This window comes from Ascaphus truei, chromosome 7, assembly GCF_040206685.1.
Source record: "Ascaphus truei isolate aAscTru1 chromosome 7, aAscTru1.hap1, whole genome shotgun sequence".
NCBI lineage: Eukaryota > Metazoa > Chordata > Amphibia > Anura > Ascaphidae > Ascaphus > Ascaphus truei.
In genome coordinates, this window is record NC_134489.1 from 73,839,077 (window position 1) to 73,861,017 (window position 21,941).

At 40.9% G+C, this 21,941-nt stretch overlaps 1 protein-coding gene across 1 annotated transcript in view; it reads left to right on the forward strand.

Annotated features, from left to right (window-relative positions):
- Positions 1 to 21,941, forward strand: part of LOC142499998 (dynein axonemal heavy chain 11-like) — a 362,984-nt gene that overhangs the window by 145,890 nt on the left and 195,153 nt on the right. The window contains exons 46-52 of the mRNA XM_075610053.1: positions 850 to 1,054; positions 3,155 to 3,320; positions 5,640 to 5,742; positions 6,718 to 6,957; positions 10,822 to 10,983; positions 13,159 to 13,352; positions 21,685 to 21,847. Of these exons, the coding sequence (XP_075466168.1) occupies positions 850 to 1,054; positions 3,155 to 3,320; positions 5,640 to 5,742; positions 6,718 to 6,957; positions 10,822 to 10,983; positions 13,159 to 13,352; positions 21,685 to 21,847 (1,233 nt within the window). The remainder of the gene's footprint in view (positions 1 to 849; positions 1,055 to 3,154; positions 3,321 to 5,639; positions 5,743 to 6,717; positions 6,958 to 10,821; positions 10,984 to 13,158; positions 13,353 to 21,684; positions 21,848 to 21,941) is intronic.

Consider the following 21,941-nt stretch of genomic DNA (forward strand, 5'->3'; position numbering starts at 1 on the left):
CTCATACACACACACACACACACACACACACACACACACACACACACACACACACACACACACACACACACACACACACACACACACTCTCACACTCTCACACATACACACACACACACACACACACACACACACTCTCTCTCTGTGGGGGGGGAAAGTGGAAACAGCCACGGGGACCACACCTGCTGGCATTTCCTGCCCCGCGCGAGTAGCCACGGGCACCGGGGGAAAGCGGGGACCGTAGGGCAAGCGGTACCGTGGGGGGGGGGGCAGAGAGGGGGGAGGGGGGGCGGACATCTCCTGCCCCGCACGTGCAGCCACGGGGACAGGAGCGGAGACCAGAGGGGAAGCGGATCCGGGGGCAGAGACTGAGGGGATGAGGGGGGAAGCGCTTGCAGGAGACAGGGACCGAACGTGCGAAGAGCAGGAGCAGCCATTACTTACCCCTGCTGGCTCCATTCCGCGTCACGCCCAATTGGCCAATCAGACAGGAGGATATTTTTTTAAATTATTTATTTATTTTTTAATTTGCGCAGAGCAGGGAAAAAAAGTAGCTGGCCACCGGCCAATTTCCGTTCGCGCCTGGCGAGTGGGCGACCGGGTTTGTCGAGCACTGTATATATATATATATATATATATATATATATATATATATATAAAACAAAAAGTTACAGAGCTTCACAGGAAGCAAAACCTTATTTAAATCAAGCATTAAAAAACATACAATTCAAATGGTTCTAAAAAATAGAGTAGGCGCACAATTAGTTAGATACTGTCACTGGGTGTATATTAGATGAAGACACAGACATCTGTTTAATGGTTTTATCTGTAAACGTTTTTTTTTTGTAGACTGTCCTAGTTCATACGGCTGAAACGGTACGTTTGAGGTATTTTGTGGATTTGCTGCTGGAGAAGGGGAAACCAATAATGTTAGTTGGCAACGCTGGCGTTGGGAAAACAGTTCTTGTGTCTGACAAAGTTACAAAACTGTCAGAAGACTACATGGTCGCCAAGGTTCCCTTTAATTACTACACAACATCTGCTATGCTCCAGCGTAAGTGATTCTGATTATAAACACAACCCTCCGCCATCCCCAAAACCCCCAGTGTTATTAGTTGCTTTTGTTGATCACTTTTTTTAAATGCGTGCCTGGCTATGAAACATGACACCTTAGCTTCTACTTTTGCATGAGAACAGATATCAGAGATTGGGACATAGACCACCCTGTCATTCTTGTAATCATTTGATTCATGTAATCACAACTGTTACAAATATCTATTAGTTATTCTTGCAAATCGCTGTCAGACCCAGGATTTCATATTTAGTAAGTTTACCCAAACGTTTTGGGCTGTCATCTTGGCCACACCCCCCTGGTATTCCATAGATCACCCAAAGAATGCATTTAAAGGTACATTTTAAAAGGTTTTCATTTATTACCACTGTCAGGGAAGAATTGTGATGCAATTTTTCAATCCCCTCACTTGCTTACCCGGGTGTTGAACCCAGATACCTCAGTCTCTGGACAAACACATAACTATGTACTGCACCGACACACTTTATTCGAGCAAATACCCAGTATGTACCTGGCAGATACCTGGAATGCGCCGCTCCTCACCTCTGACAAGCCCCGTTGCATTTGCCTTCCCAGCCTGGGTTCATGCCTGGCTGATGGGCGGCTGATCTGTTAAATGATAATGATTAGGATTTAATAGGCTGCAATGCTTCGCGTGTCTACCAGATGGCATAAATTCATGAATTGTAATGCAGTATATATATATATATACTGTGCAGTATTGCAGCCAGCGGGAATAAATGCTTCAATCCCTGCCTGAAAATACCTCAATGCACTCGGGCAGAAAACAGTCACAAACCTCAATACACCCGGGTATACCCGAATTCGTGGGACTAGCCGAGCTCGAATAAAGTGTGTCGCCAGTGTAGGTTTTGACCCCAATAAAAACAATTCTTGTGTTTTTAAGACAATTTGCAAGTTAACATTAACCTCTGATGTGCCAGATTGATTAAAATACTTAATACTTTCTGCCATGTTCATTACACACCACTTCAGGAGATATCTACTCCAGCAAAACGGCATGCTTTGGAGCTTAAAATGGACAGAGACATGAGACTGCCCAACCGGCTGCACCAAAAGTGAACAAATACCCTCTCTTCCTAAATAACAAAATCTCTCTAGAATCATGTGTAAAAAAAACACTTAAAGTAGTGCATTACTGATTCAAGTCCAAACACACAAAGATATATATATATATATATATATATATATATATATATATATATATAATCAAAAAATAAATAGATGATACCGTTCTGTGGCTAACGAAATGCTTTTATTTGTGCGAGCTTTCGAGATACACTGATCTCTTCTTTCGGCGATGTTACCTGAGTGCGGTACAATGTGGTATCTTCCATATTTTCATGTAGAGGTATCAGTACCGTGTTAGCCGAGCTTCAATAATCGCCGGAAGAAGAGATCAGTGTATCTCGAAAGCTCGCACAAATAATAGCATTTCGTTAGCCACAGAACGGTATCATCTATTTATTTTTTGATTATTGAAGCTCAGCTAACACGGTACTGATACCTCTACATGTATGTGTATATATATATCATACATACCAATTGTCAACAAACATAATGCTTTAGATATTTCTTTAGATTACAAAATGGCGACTTTTGTGTTCAAACTATCACATTATTCAATCATTATTTATTAATATTTAACTTGTAGAAGGAGTAGGGCAGTGTATTCTTAAGATGTAAAATTTAGTTTTCAATCTAACACAAGAGGACTTTTCTTTTAAAGCATGGTAAGTCTTACCAATTAAAGTTGTTTAGCAAGAGAAGGTAAACGCTACAATGTTCCCTGTATCTAAAACAAGAGAGATTTAGCATTGCAAAATAGTCTAACTAAAAAGCTCCATTGAACTACCTTCTTAATATCATAAATAACTAAATCATAAATAGAGAGATCCCATTTGCATGTGGTAACGTAAGCTGAATATTATTTTGTAAAGTAACGTCTCAAAGCACATACAGTATTTGTTTTTGCATGAAAAGTTTGGAACTTACATACTTTTAGATGAAACGGCAAATAAAGAGTTTGCTAAGATTGTGTATATTTCTATATTAAAACAGGTGTTCTAGAAAAGCCCTTGGAAAAGAAAGCTGGAAGAAATTATGCTCCACCAGGCACCAAAAAATTGATTTATTTTATCGATGATCTTAACATGCCAGAAGTAGATGCTTATAGCACAGTGCAGCCTCACACTTTAATTCGACAGCATCTAGATTACAGTCACTGGTGAGTACTTTCTGATACACTATTCACGTATGGGTAATCTTTTAAATAACATGTATTGGTCTTTTCAGCTGGTGTACATGTTATAAGGTTGAAATTAATTTCCATAATTGTCGTACAAGATGGACAATATAACTTCAAATGCCTCATTTCATGGAAATGTCACATTTAGCATCTGCCCCACACCCCACACCTCTGGAATGCCCTTCCCCTCAATACCCGACTAGCCCCCTCGCTATCCACCTTTAAGACCCACCTTAAGACACATCTGCTTAAAGAAGCATATGAGTAGCACTGGATAATCATGGACACATGACACAAAGCTTGGCCCCCTGCAGACGCACTTACTAGTATTCCCTCCTACTGTCTCTGTACGTTCTCCCTACCTACCAATTAGATTGTAAGCTCCTCGGAGCAGGGACTCCTTCCTTAATGTTACTTTTACAGTATGTCTGAAGCACTTATTCCCATGATCTGTTATTTATATTTGTTATTTATATGACATGTATTACTACTGTGAAGCGCTATGTACATTTTATGGCGCTATACAAATAAAGACATACATACATACATACATTTAGATACACGTGTCAGTATTCTAGTTGTGTTTCTAACATGTAAGTGTGCAAAACGTCCATTAACCCATTCAGAATACTTTTTTCCGGGATTTACAACTGTGTTTTGCATCTTACGTTTCTAGTGCAAAACTGTGTTTCATGTGGACACCCTTCTCCCAACTCTCCCTTATGTTTGTGCCCTAAATGTATCTCCTTATGCAGAGTGATGGTTGCAAAATCTCAAGTAAAGGATAAATAAGAATGGCTCAAGTGCCATTCAAAACTAGCGATAGTGTCTATGGATGCACAAGAACATAATGCTTTTAAATAAGGGTTAAGATCTTTGGACAACAATCAAAATGTGTAAAAATATATAACTAATGGCATATGTTCCTTTTGGGCAAGGTAGGACATAATAGGACAATAGTGACACAATATCAAAATGCATTCCTCCTGTGCCACAAATATAGAAAAAGTAGAGGGACATACGTCACAAACAGGGCCGCCGACAGATTTCCTAGGGCCCAGAACTAGAGTTTTTAAGACGGACCCCTCCCCCCATGTCAGCGGTCTTGTGAGCCCCCCATTCCACAACTCCTCGTGAGCCCCCTCCTCTATCCCCCCCTCTTCCCATGTATTTCTCTCCCCATCTCACTCTTACCCCCTCGCTTCCTCACTCACTCGAAGTCCCCCTCACCCCTCTCTCTTCCTCACGCCCTCTCTTACACCCCCTCTCTCCTCTCATTTTCCCCTACATCAATTAACCCTCTCTCACTCAATCCTGCTCCCTCAATCCCCCCTCCTCACACTCATTCCCTTCCCCCCAGCCACACACACACTCCCCCCCACAATAATTACCCCCTTCCCACAAAATACATGCAACCCCCCCAAATTAACTGTTTTTAAATTAGAATTAGAGCATTTGTCACCATTAATCATTGTTATTGTGTTTATTAATAAAATTTTATTGTTTTGGCCATATAGGCTTTATTGGTAACTGTCCTCCCCCAATGTTGGGAGCGGTTACTTACCTGTACCTCTTGCAGCCTATATTCAACAATTGTTGGGGGGGTATTTGAACCCTCATTACATTTATCAGCCTTGCTGTGCAGTAACAGGAATCTTGCAGGAGACCCCTTTGTCTCCCTATGTGTTTTTGTCTCAAAAATTGAGGTATGAAAATATTTATTGGTTTGGCAGGACTAAAAAGGAGGTATCAGAGACACTCCTACGCGTTTCGCACATTGTAGTTATTTATAAAGCTCCTTGTACGTTGGATTGATATTTTTCTGGATGTCTTGCTGAAGAATTCCCAATGATGTCTTGCTGGACATTTCCCAATGAGGTTTTAGGGGTGCGGATTTCACATATTTCACTTGCCTATACCTCCAGGGAAACATTACAACTTCATTAAGAAGAGTGCAAGATTTTCATCCTATTCAAAGACACTTTGAATATCTTCATTGATCACCCACTCTTAATGGTGGTCTCTTTATATGTATTTTGATACTCTTATAAAAGATCCTTTTTATCCGGAACTACTTGAGCGCTCTCACACAATTTTGACCATATTCCTAAAACATGGCCTGATTAGGGTGCCTGAAGAAATGGGTTGAGAAATTCAAAAGGATACAATATGCAGTGCAAGGAATACTAGTACCATCACAGTTCAATTCCTGGTTAACAATAGAGCTAGGTGTTGGACGGAATTATAACCCCTAAACCAATTTAAAAAGCATTTATCTTTTATATTTAATCACTTTAGGTATGACCGACAGAAATTGATTTTAAAAGAAATTCATAACTGCCAATACATAACATGCATGAATCCCACTGCTGGAAGTTTTTCCATCAATCCTCGTCTTCAGGTAATTTATATATTTATATTCAGCATCAATTACGCTGCATACTCGAATATGTAAAATCCTTAGAAATGAACTTCCGCAGAGATGGTAATGGTTTAGATGTTGAAAGTTCACATTTATTTCTTCCGTTTACACACAGTAAAATTGCATTGCGAACAAAGTTCCCATGGCTAAGGGCCCGCAACTGGGAGTAGCTCTCCGACGTGTTTCATGACCAATTACTTCTTCAGAATCAGCTTTTATTGTAAGGAAATAAGAGATACATGTGAACTTTTAACATATACACTAATGCTCTTCAACTTGTTTTCCAAAGGTGCTGGAAAATATTGATGAATAGATGGGCCAGAAGGGATTTTAATGTAATAGATATATTTTTTAATGATTTATATACAGTAATTCAATACAAAATATAACAGTATCAACATGGTACAAGTATTTATAACATCTGTACCATACAGGTGCGCCGACAAGTATTCTAAAACTTGCCTTAAGCATGCTGGGTACATGCTGCAACATTTCAGTGACATTTCTGCAGAGACTAATGGCCCATCGAATTAACACAGCAGGGGTCCCTGGCAGTCCCATTCAGTTTGAATGGGACTGCCAGGGACCCCCGCTGTTAATCCGATGGGCCATTAGTCTGTCTGCAGAAATGTCACTGAAATGTTGCAGCATGTACCCAGCATGTACCCAGCATGTACCTGGGTCTTGTTGGTGATTGCCCCAGATTTGTTTTAGAATACTCGTCGGCACTACAGTATATTCACATTTCCTTAGTTAAGTATTAGATATCCTTTAGATCTATTAATATTTTTATCGTAGTCTGCGATTTGTAAGTAGCTAGCAATAAGATGTATATCATGAGATACATTCCTTCTATTTTCTGGTCACGTGTTTAATCATAATAAAAGGACAGAATGAATTGGAAAAAAGTTGCAATGGACATAATGTTTCGCTTTTTTCAATGTTGTCTTTCAGAGGCATTTTTCCGTGTTTGCTGTGCATTTTCCTGGATTGGACGCATTAACAACAATTTATAGTAAAATCATAAACTCACATTTTCAGCATGGTGGCTTCAGTTACAGCGTGGTCAAATCTGTATCTAATTTAATGCAAGCTGCTATTTGTCTCCATCACAAAATGACCCAGAATTTTCTGCCAACAGCAATAAGATTCCACTATGTATTTAATTTGAGAGATTTGACACATATATTTCAGGTAAAACTATGCTTTTCTTTCTAATCATTTTCTCCCTTAAATTTTATGTTGGTGAATAGATACTTTACTGTATTGCATCATTTCCTCTAAAATGTACCTAGATATATGGAATCTGACTACTCACCCTAAATATAGACATAAATACAATTTTTGATGTGTAAATTTGACACAAAATCTCCAAACATTTTTTTACAAACATCACAGTGTGACTGCCAAAGCTCAATCTATGGACCAGCCATATTTAAACAACAAGAATATTTTGGAGCACATTGGGGTCAAATGGCAGACCGTTTAATGCAGTTAAAATGGGGAATTCTCATTGTATTCAATAAGAATTACTGTATGTATATGAAGATAACAAAGAAAGAAATCCCATTTTGTTCCATCAAAAATGTTCAGTTTTATGCGTCTTGACAGTCTGAGAAAAAGAGGCCTTTTTCTATATCTGCCAAAGTGTCAGGGCCATTTTCAGCTGAAAAATCCCCATTGACTGCAATGGTGAATGTCCGCACAAAACAGCCACTTTGGCTGATATTGAATAAGTACCAAAGAGAGAGATAAAGACTATCCTATATCCGTTAAAGTGGTTGGCCAGGCTATTTTTGGCCAAAATTACACTAATCAATGGGGGAATTTGGCCGAAAAATGTCCAAATCGTCCGTTTCAGCAAAAACAGAATAAGCCCCTGAGACTCTATATTAAGTTAATGGGAGATATGTATCCAGGGTCACTAACAGGGTGTAGAGCACAGAGACATCTGTCCCGGGCCCGGTGTTTGATGTGGCCCAACTCAGCAGTCCGAACTCAGAACTTTGGCCCCCTGTCGGAAGTTGGGCCCAACTTCTGGTATGGGCTGCCTGGGTGGGCCCCCATTCATTGCCAGGCCCAAGATATCACTTCACAGGTAAAGTCTAGATGGGGGGGAGGGGGAGAGAGGGGGGAAAGTAAGTAAGTGAGAAACAGAGGAGAGAGATAGAGAGGTGGGGGTGTGAGAGTGATTGGGGGAAAGGGAGAGAGAAGGTAAGGAAGAAAGAGGAGGGAGAGATATGGGTAGGTGGGAAAATTAGTGAGTAGAGAGTGAATAGAGTGGAGGGAGAGGGGGAAGGGAGAGTGGGTAAGTGAGTGAGGAGAGAGAAAGGGGGAAAGTGAGAGAGAGGGAAGAGTGAGAGAGAGGAGAGCGGGACGGGGCGGGAGCACAGGGCCGCCGACAGGGGAAGCGAACACCTCTCCCCCATTCAACAACCAAGGGCTCTTGTGGAGACTCTAGTCCTGGGCCCTGGAAAAGCGATCAGCAGACCTGGATGTATCAATGTAAAGAACATGCACATAGAAGTTTGCTTTGACACACTGCTTCATTTTCTGCGTGCGTTTGCATCAAATGTAAGAGATCGTTTCTTACATTTGCCGCATATTGTTGGGCAGAAAAGTTTACGACACCTCAGACCTGGCAACTTTTTTTTAACGTAAAAACAAGTTACAAAAGTTATGCAGAGAGACGCTAGGTTTGATAAATCTCATTATAATCTGTGCGTCGTGTAACTGCTCCCCAACTCCTCCTATTGACGCTCCCCCAAATCACCAGGTGACGCAAAACATGGAGTAAAGGTTTTGATACATTGATGCAAAGAAATGCAAGATGAAAATAATTCAATTTGCATACATTTTGCTCCAAATTTGCCTCGGAATGTCACCCCCATTTCATTTTCTCCGTATATGCCACCAACACCAGTTAACCTTCTCAACTTGTGGTGAGACATATTCAAAGAAGTAATATTTATACAACTAATATATGTATAAATATAATTTTATATAACCAATATGTGCAGATATTCTTATTTTAATACTCACTATGACTTGAATAGAAGTCTCTCTCAACCCCCTCCCTGCAATGCTCACTTTTTTAATCTCACCAGACTGGGTTAGGTAAAAAAAGATTAGTGAAATTTCCCCGTTTGTTCAAATCATGCTCCTTTTATCGAGTACCATGTTCAAATTTTATTTGGCGAAATGTGATAATCTTCTTATATAGTCCGAATTGTCTCACATAACATCTGAACATCAAGGAACTCACACAGTAAAAAAAAAATGAAGAGAAATCATATATATGTATATACAATTATACTTTAATTCGTAGAAAGAGAAAGCCCTGAAAGAAGGAAAGAAATCTTATAAAACAGATCCTGCTTAGATGTAAGTTTACATTAAATTGTATATAACTTTAACTACTACCCAGGCACTATTAGTAACCTTACCTGTATAATACACAGGCTATTACCCAAATATTGAAAGAAAAAAATACTAGTATAACAATTGTGCTATCAAAATAATATATCACACAAATGTCTAAATAAATGCCCATCCTTCAGATCATGCAGTAGGTCTGGAGCACAACAGTACATACAGTATGAAACAGCAGCGTCCAATGTTCAGAATTCACAGCAGCGTTCAGTATTCACAGCAGCATGCATCGAGTGCAAATCTCCTCCAGGAAGCAACAGTGCTCATGCTTCTGTGCACACATTCTTTCATGCATCTTCAGACACCCCAAAGATATGTAGAGTGTCCATTCGTTAAAAGGACTGCATAGTCATGCAACCCAGCATTACAATTTTCACTACCTCCACTGACCAATATAAAAACACCTTAAATACTGGGTAGCATTACTGGGTAGATGACTAAGATTAGTTATTATTATGATTATTAGTAGTAGTAGTAATAAATACTATTATTCTCTGAAGGATTTTACAATTATATAAATCTAAGTTGTGTACAGTAAAAAAACAAAATTACAACAAAAAAAGATAAGATTGAACATTTGCTTGTGTGATTTCACAATGTTTTCATTGAGGATTAAGCACACACTGGGTCACTGGGAGCCCAAGCTAGACTCTTGTGATTGTGTTCCATTTGGCAAAAGCAGAAGCGCCTCTCAATTCCTAATTCAGCAGTAGAGACCAGCTGTAGAGACAGACTGTTAAAGAGTGAGATACCTGACTTTGTCCTAATATTTGAAAAACCTTACATAAGAAATGTCAGCAATGCATAGCATAGTTACATAGAAGATGAGGTTGAAAAAAGACATAGGTCCATCAAGTTCAACCTATGCTAAATTTAGACGACCGATACTTAACCCTATATTTGTACTTGCAGTATATTTATCCAGAGGAAGGCAAACAAAAAACCCAGTGAAATATCATCTAATGATATCTCATAAAGGGGAAAATAAATTAATTCCTGACTCCAAATATTGGCGATTACTCCCTGAATAAACATCCTTTCAAGGTTTACTTATTTTGTATAACCTCATATACCTTTCCTTTCTAAAAAGATGTCCAGCCTTTTTTTGTAGATAGCTATTGTATCTGCCATCACAGTCTCCATGGGTAATGAATTCCACATTTTAACAGCCCTTACTGTAAATAACCCTTTTGTTTGTTGCTGGTGAAATCTCCTTTCCTCCAACCTTAAGGGATGACACTGTGTAATGTGTACTGCCCGTAGGATGAATAGTTCCTTTGAAAGCTCTTTGTATTGTCCCCGAATATATTTGTATATAGTTATCATATCCCCTAAAACCACACTCATATGTTTGGTTCCTTATGGCACTGGAAGACATCTTCCAGCCCATTGCACTGAGAATTGGCAGAAGACCACTTAGTAATATGGGCCATAGTATTTTCAGCACTTTTATTTCAAAGGGACACAAAGGCATAGATTTAATATATTTGCTTAAAAATATATATATTTATCACAGTAAAGTGCGCGGTTACCTTAAAAAACTTGATATCTGAAGGGTAGTTGGAAACTATTTTTATATGTACTGTATTTCATATTAATTGGAGAAACCCTTACATTCTTTTTCAGGGAATGCTTCTTGCGTCTTCTGAGTGTGTGCGGGTCCCGAGTGACCTGGTCAGCTTATGGCTGCATGAATCATCCCGAGTATACTCTGATAAACTCATGGAAGAGAAAGATATTGAACATTTTAAGAAAGTGCTCATTGATACGGCTAAAAGGTATTTTGAGGTAAGATCTTTTACTTTTAACATCTTTTGTGAAAATCAGCTTTTCTATTCTGTAAGTGCGATATTTGAGTATTCTAAGACACATACACTATGAACACGTCTCTTCACAAATGCATTTACTGTCTTTTAAATAAAGTTGCACATTTGTAAAATATTTCATATCAATGCTGTTTGCGCTGTAAACGTTCTAGGAAGTTGTGCACAAATTTACCACCCAATGAAATAGTGGCATTTTTTGGGGTGAATGTTCATGTTTTGACTAATGTTAATTGTGCAGAATTGTCTGATATTCACCAATTTTGTGAACGTTACACACATCTCTAGTCAGTGGTTCTGTTAAAATGGTGCAGTAAAAACCATGCTTCTTTGTATCAAGCAAATGTAATTTATGAAGTGCAGCATCTAGGTTTCTGCTTCTCACTGTTTCAGGTCATTTTGGTGATCAGTCATAGATACAACTCAGTCATTTGTATATCCTTCATGTTCTCCTTTTTATGGATTGTCACTTTAACCTGAATTTCTGTTTTTCTCTCTTTATTTCCCAACATTAATTTTAGTACTGTTCATTGTGCTTTGTTATCCACGTCTACATCATAACATACAGATCTTAGCTTTGCCTTCCTCTAAATCAGGGGTGACCAACTCCCAGTCCTCAGGGACCACCAACAGGGCAGGTTTTCAGGATATCCCTGCTTCAGCACAGGAGGCTCAATCAGTGGCTCGGTCATTACGACTGAGTTACTGATTGAGCCACCTGTGCTGAAGCAGGGATATCCTGAAAACCTGCCCTATTGGTGGTGGTCATTGAGGACTGCAGTTGGCCACCCCTGCTTTAAATAAATCTTTATTCATCAAGTATGTTATATTACTGTGTTCTTACGTCTGCTTCCATATTATCGTCACAAGCTTCATTATCATATTATCCTAGTTTCCTCAATTGTCCTCACATCTTATCTCCATCCTGCGGACGGTTCTCAACCTTTTTTGAGCAGGTGAACCCCTGAAGTTTTTTAAATCTCGGAGCACCCTTGGTGTTCACACCTCACTCCTCTACCTGTATTCCTCCTTTTCACCCGCTTTCTTAAACACTATATTTACCATCACCTTCTCTTATTTACCCTACACACCATCTTCACCCCACACAAAGCACTAATACCCCCCCCACCCCCTCTACCACCTGATACAAAGACCTCACTACTTCCCTATTCCCTCCTACCTTCCCACACACCTAAAACATGGCAACTGTTCAGAGCGGTCTAGATATGAAGATGTTTCTCTCTCTCCTCTGTGCCGGGCTGATAGAGGAGAGGCAGATCACAGCCTCTACATCTCCAGGCAGCATGGGATATGCCCACTGAGCAGCCAGCTTAAGTTTCATCCTTGGCACAGGGTCGCGGCACATCAGGGTTCCCCGGCACTCTGTGCTGCATCTTATTTATTATGTCAAATGCCAGCTCATATATTTCAACCCCTTCTTGCTCCCTGCCATGGTGGCTGGATTAATCAAATCATTGAATTCCAGTTTTATTCTTGCCCTCTTTTATTTCTCAGGTAAACTTTCATTTTTCCGACACCTGGACAGATACGTTTTGATGCTGCCCTTTATTTACATAGTTCTTTAAAACATTTTTCCTGTCTTCCAAACTTTGGAGAGAACTCTTTCTTCCCATACATTTTGACCCTTTTATTCTAATCTTCAAAGCCTAATGATTCATCTGTTCCACTCTTGGTTCTAGTTCTCTAAAATACTCTTGTAACCCACAAATTAGTTCTCAGTAGTTTGTTATTGGCTAATTACATTATGTAAATGTCTTTTATATTCTTATCTCTTTATTGCATTTTGTGTAAAAGGAATAAAGTACATCTAAGAACATTTCTGTAACACATGAATAAAATGCCTTTCATGGAGGTTAAGTTTTACTAAATGTAATGAATATGTAACGCTGGAAGATTAGCTCGCCGTGTTATAATGCTATAGACCAGTGGTGGGCAACTCCAGTCCTCATGAGCCACCAAACAGGTCAGGTTTGCAGGATATCCCTACTTCAGCACAGCAACTGAGCCACTGATTGAGCCACCTGTGCTGAAGCAGGGATCTCCTGAAAACCTGATCTGTGGGTGGCTCTTGAGTACTGGTATTGGCCTGTTATAGAGTATCTGCATTTTACTTTTGCAGGGTGTCGATGAGCACATATTTATCCACAAGCCACTTATTTACTGCCACTTTGCTCATGGTGTTGGAGAACCTCGTTACTTTCCCGTGTCCGATTGGGAAAAGCTGACCAGAATTTTAACCGATGCGCTAGAACACTACAATGAGATCCACGCTTCAATGAATCTCGTTCTCTTTGAGGATGCTATTCAGCACATGTAAGTTTTCTCTGCTTTGTTACAATGTATTATTTGAAGAACCTTTTAATTGTGGTAAGCAAAATATAAAGGGTTAAAAAAGGTAAATGCATAACTGAAAAATAAGAAGTCAGAAGCTCGGAAATGTCCAGTTATGGTCACATTCATTTATATTACTCTTGAGAGTTCTGCTTTTTTTTCATCATGTAACAAATATCATATATTTCCTTCTATCTGATGGGAAAGAGATAAGGTTTTACATATAGGTGCATTTTTGGGGGGAGGGGGTATTTTAGAACGGAAGTTGAGTTTGAAAGGGACAATATTTGGGACATTTTGTAAGCTTGAGCCATAGTCCCTGATAACACTGCTAGACGCTAGTATCATGCAATTTATTACAGAGTTCATTATGGCCATTTGTGCAAAGTAGCCAAAGATAACAGGCGATATCCCTGCATTGATTAAACAGTAATTTGCTGAGATATGTTGAAAATGATTCAAATTGCCATTTATACTGAAAATTACGTTCAATTGAATTCACTAAAGCCTCTTGGCACATTCTTCAAGCTGTTATGCGCCAATTGGGCACCTAAACCGATCAGCAACCCCGGAAAGGGACATTAATTACAATACAACATTACTTTACTCATGTAACATTTTTCCTTCAAATTTACATTTAAGTCAATACTTAACAATTAAAAAGATATACTTTTAGCTAGGCTTTACACACAAACGTACTTTGTTTTATATACAATGTATCGTTTAACAATAATATTTATTTATCAACTTATTTAATTATTTCTAAATGATAAAAGAAAGTAGTGGTAATGTAATGTATTTGTAATATGATAATGAAGAATGTTCACTTTCTTTTCTTCTGTTCAGAAGAACTGTTTTTTATCTTACTTTGCTAAACAGTACCACTCAGTTATTAGAAACGTCATGCACAAAGTAAGTCCTTTTATAGCGCTGAACATTTCTGAAGGAGTGGCTCAGTGAGTGAGGCGGTCTGAGGGGAGAGAGAAGGTTTGCCATGGGAGGGGGCGTGGCTGTGGGTTTGCGGGGGCGTGGCCATGACGTCCCGCGGCTGGTTCGCCCTTATTGGCTGAACCACCGGCGGGGGCGTTGTCACGCCTCCGTCGCAGATGTTAATTTCAAATTCCCCTATCTGCCTGAAAACCTGTCGCGCACCGCTGGGGAAAGGTGCACGACAAAGTAGGGACCAGGACAGGTCTGACTGGGGGGGCGGGGCTTGATAGCACAGCGCACGCCGAGTCGTGCGCTGTAAAAGTGACTGGGGCCGCCCCCTAAAGGCACCGAGTCTGAGAACAATGACATTGGTTCACATCCCGGTGTCCGCTCCTTGTGACCTTGAGCAAGTCTCTTTATCTCCCTGTGCTTCAGGGACCAAAAACACATAGATTGTAAGCTCATCTGGACAGGGACTGTGTCTGTAGAAATCTTATGTGCAATGTACCATGCACTGTACTGTAATTGTGAAGCATTTTAAGTCCCATTGGGAGAAAAGCGCTATATGAAATAAAGTTACTAATACAGTTATTGTATTGCATTTGGTGGTTTCCCTTGTTTAAAACCTCTGGTAAGTAAGACCTAGAACATTATTTCACAAAGTTTTTTTTCTAAAGAACACTCTTCTTTTTAGGTGGCTCAGAGAACCAAAGATTATTATTACCTAATTATTAGGTTTAAGCATACAATTGTGGGGCAAGAATTCAGTTAATGTAGAATTGTTTTGTTGGACGGAAACCAGTACTGTGTTTTATTAGAATCGGCTTAATTGCAAGTTTTGTTTACAGAATGCAAGGCTAAATGGAAAGTCCCCATAAAAGCTGTTATTTAGTAATATGCTAATATTGTTATGCCTCTAATTTACGCCTCCAATTAACACCTTATTTTCCTGTATAAATAGTGTTGCTTTTCCGTAATAAAGTTGAGAAATACCCTGTGTGTGCGTTTGTCTCTCCGTCTACGAGTGCTCGTACGTCATCAGATCGACATCCAACAGCCCAGGGAGTGGTTAAGTCTCTCTGAGTAGAGCAGCACCATGGCCAGCTGATCGAGAGGTCCCCGGCTCATTATAATTGGCAAGACCCTTACATAGACATACTTAAATAAAATAAATATTACTATTAAGCCTCCAACTTTAAAGATTAGAAGTTATACATTTTTTCACAAATAATATTAAACCAAATACAAATATGAATACAATTGGCCTTTGACCTTTGAGGTTTTAGTCTTTGTGGCATAAGGTAGCCATTTATTATCACGCCTTGGATTTAAAAAACAAAAACAATATATTTATCATAGAAAATGAAATCTGGTTCTTTTTTCCCCCTTTAACCAGTATTATTCCCAATTTGCTGCCCGGGTGCTTTGATAAACAGAATCCAGTGTGTCATTCAGATTGGACATTTCTCCATTAAATTATTAGAGTGAAAAACTGCATTTAACATTATAAACAGGCCAGTGGCCCGTGAGTGTGTCAGCGTAACCGCTCTGACATGTTAATCGTTTAGGACCGGTAAAGAAATATATAGCAATAAACCATTTCACTGATGAAACATTGAAGTAGATTAAGAAAAATCTAGTAAATCATTTTCACAACAGAAAAAAATAGATCTTGCATGTCAGCTTCTCTGTCATTGATCTACCTCATAAAATGGAAAGATAACATAATCAAGAACTTCTTAAATGTATTGATAATTGGGCCCTCTTGCAACGAAACAGACATACAGGGAATTACAGAGTTGGTGGCTGTTTAACTGGAATCAGTTATGAAAAACACATTTTGTAATGTAGTAAAACGGTTATTTGACTTATTTAAAAAAAAAAATCATACATTGCATAGTGGCCGTAGTGATAAAATAATCAAGTGCAAATAACACCACTTTAAACCAAAATAACAATAAACAGTATACTGTCCTTAGAGAATGCAGCTCCCGACACAGGATTCAGACCAAGATCAAGATGAGATTTGCGCACCTGTTTTCTTCTTCAATTGCATAGCGGCTGCTAAGGAAAACCAGCCCCAACCCTCCAAAGGATAATAGAGAGAATATGGCAAACCCTTTGCTATGAACAAATGACAGCGATTCTTAATGCCAATGTAGAGAGGTGATCCAGCCACTTTCCAGCGTCTAATGGAAAAGACGATTGGGGATATGAACCCCAGAGAATGGATCTGGATGACATTATAGTGTTCGGGAAGGTGCTGGAGAAACATGAAGAGCGGCTGATAAAAGTGCTGGATCGACTAAGCACGGAAGGACTCAAGCTGTCGATGGATAAGTGTCGGTTTTGCCGCACCTCGGTGACCTATGTGGTTCACATTGTCTCTGCGGAAGGAATATCTACTGATCCGGGGAAGATAGAAGCAGTGGTGAACTGGCCGCGACCCGCTAACGTTATGGAATTGTGATCCTTCCTAGGATTTTGCGGTTATTATCGAAGGTTTGTGGAAGGCTATTCCAGCAATGCGAAGGTTCTCAACAACCTTCTCAAAATCTACCCTGAAGACACAGGTCGGAAAGCAGCTTCCACTCAAGCACCCTGCGGGGATAAGTGGACTCCAGCTTGCGAAAAGGCGTTTCTGGGGTTAAAGAGAAACTTAGCACAGGCCCCTGTGCTGGCCTATGCAGACTCTGAGCGGCCGTATATTCTACACGTGGATGCCAGTTTTAACGGTTTAGGAGCAGTGTTGCATCAGAAATACGATACTGGACTTCGACCAGTGGCCTATGTCAGTCGGAGTTTCTAGCCCTCAAATGGGCTATTGTGGACAAGCTGCATGACTACTTGTATGGGGTCACATTTGAAGCTAGGACTGATAACCCTTTGACATACATCAACACCTCTGCTAAGTTGGATGCTACCGGCCACCGTTGGTTAGCAGCGCGCTCAAATTATCAATTCACCCTTAAGTACAAGCCTGGGCCTATGAACATTGGCGCTGATGCCCTAACTCGACGACCAGGATTAAATCCTACTCCTGATGAGGGTGTTTGGGAAGAAATTCCGGGACCAGGAGTACGGGCATTGTGCTCCATAGCAGCGGTGGTGCAAGACCGAGTTGCCTTCTCTGAATTGAGGATAGTGGATTCTTTAGGGTGTCAATCAAAGGCTATCCCAGAAGCGTACCATCACCCGGACGGGATGGATATCACTCCAGATAAAATTATCGCCTGGAAGGATCTGGTACAATATCAAATTCACGACCCAGTGGCAGGGATAGTCCGTCAAGCTCTCCAACAAAATAATCCATCGTTGCTTAAACGAGCCCCTAAAGAAATGGTAGCCTTGTTGGTGAAAGAAATTAACAAGTTCGAACTCGATAACTGTCTACTGTATAGGGTAGTGCCGTAACACAACTACCCGGATAGACGACAGTTATTCCTACCTAAGATCCTACAACCAATGGTCCTTCGAGCGTTACATGATGATCATGGTCATCTGGGTATCGATAAAACCTTTGGGCTACTTCATGATCGATTCTTTTGGCCCAAAATGAGGGAGTCTGTGGAATTACACTGTAGGCGGTGTACACGCTGTATACAACGAAAAACTCTACCCACCCGGGCGGCGCCCATGGCTCATTTGAAAAGCTTGGGACCCATGAATCTGGTGTGTATGGACTTTCTTTGTATTGAACCCGACACTCGAGACATCGGAAATGTACTGGTGATCACAGATCACTACCCCAGATATGCCCAAGCCTTCCCTACTAAAGACCAACGGGCGGTGACTGTAGCTAAAGTCTTATGGGAGAAGTATTTAATTCATTATGGACTACCAAATCGATTGCATTCGGATCAAGGCCGGGACTTTGAAAGTAATCTTATACGAGAACTGCTTAAGTTGCTGAGTATCACCAAGTCCCGGACGACACCCTACCACCCAGAAGGGGACGCTATGCCTGAACGGTTAAACCGAACGCTGCTCAATATGCTTGGTACCCTAAAGGGCTCACAGAAGACTGAATGGAGTAATCATGTAGAGTCCTTGGTACATGCTTATAATTGCATCCGCCATAAGTCCACTGGATACACGCCTTACTTTCTGATGTTTGGACGAGAAGCTCGGCTACCAGTGGATGTACGTCTACAAATATCTACCGATGGGGTATCCAATAGTACGCATTTTAAGTATGTGCAAAGGCTACAAGACAGTTTGCAGCAGGCATATAAGTTGACAGAGAAAGCTTCGGCTCAATTAAATGCGAGTAATAAGAGACGCTACAATCATAAAGTGCGCCATAAGGAAATTCGTCTGGGGGATGCTGTCCTTCTTCGCAATCTGGGCGTTCCCGGGAAGCATAAACTGGCCGACCGTTGGAGAGATGGTGTATTTGAGGTGGAGTCACAGATGCCTGGCCTCCCGGTGTACCGTATCAAAGACTCAGAAGGCCGGGTAAAGGTCTGGCATAGAAATCATCTACTTCCTATACCTCAAGTAGGAGATGAAGAGCCGGAAATAGCAGCTGCTTCCCTAGATGGGGAGCCTAACTTAACAGAGGTTGGTTCAGAGACTGTAACTAATACCAACCCTGAGTACTCTATGGAGGGAACCTCACAAAGGGGCCTTCCGACCTCAGGGGCACTTCCCGAAGGAGCTACGGGTAAAGGGCCTCATGGTCAAAAGTCAGATAAGGTGACTCCAGTGAGTCAGCCCTTAGATCCACAGAGCCCATGCTTTGTGCCTCAAAGAGATTGTGTTGAACCACCGAGCCCCTCAAGGAAAGAGATTGAGTTACAAAGTGAGGTTAGTTACTCTCCAGAGGAAGTGACTGAAGAACAGCTCCGCAGAAGTCAAAGAGTTGGTCAACCTCCCATGAGAATTACTCATGATCAATTCGGGACACCCCATTATGAGGCTCGCAGTAGAGTGAGATCTGTGATTGTAATGTTCAATAACATGTATAATCTCATGTAGAGTATACAAGTGATACGTTGTATTAATATATATGCATTTTTATTGTGTAAATATGAGTGACATTGGTATACGTTCCCAAGAGGGGAAGTTGGATTCCACCAGGGGGAGGATGTAGCCAGGTCCTCCGGTACCACCCTTTCTTACCCTGGTGCTAGTGGGAGCTGCCGGGGCAGCCACGGCGCCGGGGACTCCCAGAGGTATTGGCTCAGGGCGCCGCTATGTTATGCGCGATTCGCACATGCGCAGTAGCGCGATAGTTGCGGCGGCCCCTACAGATAGAGTTGCGCATGCGCAGTGATACAGGAGAGGCGGCCATTTTAGATAGGAGCATCCCCAGCGGCGGCCATTACCAGGGAAGGCTCTGTGTGGGACTACAAGTCCCATGAGCCTCAGGGAGTTGGGATACCAGGTGGTCACAGCAGCCAATGGGGTTGTCAGAACTCTCTGCTCTTTGATTCTGAAACATTCCGCGCGCTGGAGAAAACAGGCAGTTGGTGTCAGTTGGTGCTGGGAGGCAAGGGGAGAGGAGGTGCATAGTGCAGGGGGTCAGTGACCCACTGCATAGGCCAGAATATTCCTCTAGGCCCCAGCGCAGGCCCGGAGTCACCACCAGCTTGTGGCACTGCAGGGAACAGCCCTAGATAGGGACTTTACCATTTACTGATAGTAGCAGTCAGGGATACAGCATCTTCCTGAGCTACAAGGTGATCTGTAGTTTGGGATCAGACTGCATTGCGGAGTCAAGCCTTGTGAGAGACCTCCCTGACAGTGAGGAACTACTCGTGAGAGACGACGCTGGATCTGCGGATCCTTTTTGAAGTATCAGCGACCGGGTGCTGGAGTGCCCGGCAGGTATTATTATAAAGTGCACCAACACCGGTACCTACAGGCGCTGATCGCGCCTTGGGGGGTGGGTTTCTTGGGGACACTAAAGGTTAAGTGATCAAGGGACAGGTCCAGTACATTGGACACGGTGTGGGGTGCACACGATGGTGGGGAAGGGACACTTGCACAGTGGGTGCACTCTGAACTACTGGTATACAGCTATATCATTCTTGTATGTGTATATGTCATTCAAGCTTATAACTGCCATATAAGTGTGTATGTTCGCTAATGTTATTTCATGCATATGTGTTATTAGGCCCAACGTGTATATATATGTATAGTAAACTGTTACATATACTTGGGGTTTGTTATTATTGTTCTTGTCCAGGGGAATCTCACATCTAGGGGATCCTGGGCAAGTGGAGGCACTGCCATTTACTATTGTTGCCCCAGGCTCCCAGTTAGCGGAGGCTCAGATCTCGGTGAGCCAGCAGGTATATACAGCATCAGTAGCCTGTCTAGTCAGCAGGAAAGAGGGTTACATATATATAAAATTAAGTTATGGTGGGTGAAAAAGATGACAAAAAAACTTCCAACCTTCTAGCCAATAAAGAAAATCACTTGTTATTTTTAGTTATATAGCGCCCACAGTCTACTCAGCACTTTACAACAGATACAGGGAATTTGATATTAATGTATAAAAAGAAATTAGACAATAGGAAAAAAAACTCCCTGCTCCGCAGATCATACAATCTGAAATATATTTATATATGATGTGAGAGTAGGAGTAAACAGGAAAATAAATAATCAACCAGTCCTTTATAACGTAGAACTATATGACTGTCCTATTTAATGTATATTAGTGCTTACGCTGCACATTTTCATAGCATTGACATTACTGAAAGGGTAATTAAGTCAGCTCACGGGTGATAAAATAAAAAGAAAACTTACAGTACTATGAGGTTAAAATGTCAAAGGAAGAAAGATGCAATGGATAGAGTTAACGGCTGGGAAGAAATTCTTCAGTAATCTGTTGCATTCTACAGCTCACTGCCTCCCCCTATATTTCTCACCATGCATATACTGGGGTGTCATTTTTGGAAGGCTTTACTTCTGGGTTTTAATGTTTCATTTGTGCATTTGTCCGATTTGCTTTGGCTAAATATGTCACACAGACAAATTACCAACAAATGTGTCTATAGATTTAATTCCAATGAATACATATAATTAATAATTGCAAGGATGAAACATTGCGTTTACAACACCAATTAACACAGAAAAGTATCTGCTTTACCCCCCTTTTTCTTTCTTCTCTTCTGAACCAAATAATATTTTTGCTCCACATGGCACACCTTGTCTTTTTAAATTACTTAATTCAGCTCCAATATTGCGAAAAAGGAGTACTTCAGTATTAGGTGACAGTTTATTTTAGTTTTTTTTCTTGGACTAACAATGAAAAATCACCTGTGATGGTTAACCTGACTGCAGACCTCGGTGATGCTGGTTATAAAATGAATAAATAAAAGAAGCTGTAAAAGATAAAAGTCAAAGTTTGCTTTTTTTTTCCTGCCCTTTGTAGCTGTCGCATTAGCCGCATTCTTGAGTTCCCTAATGGTAACGCGCTCCTGGTTGGGGTCGGAGGCAGTGGCAAGCAGAGCTTATGCCGTTTAGCAGCTTTTCTCAGTTCGCTTGAAGTTTTCCAGATAACCCTTCGCAAAGGGTACGGCATTCACGATCTCAGGGTAAGATGGACTTTTTTTTGTAGAGTGTTTGTTTCTCTGTCATACTTTTGGGGTCTGTGTATCAAGAGATGTATTTAAGCAGCTTGAAGTACCG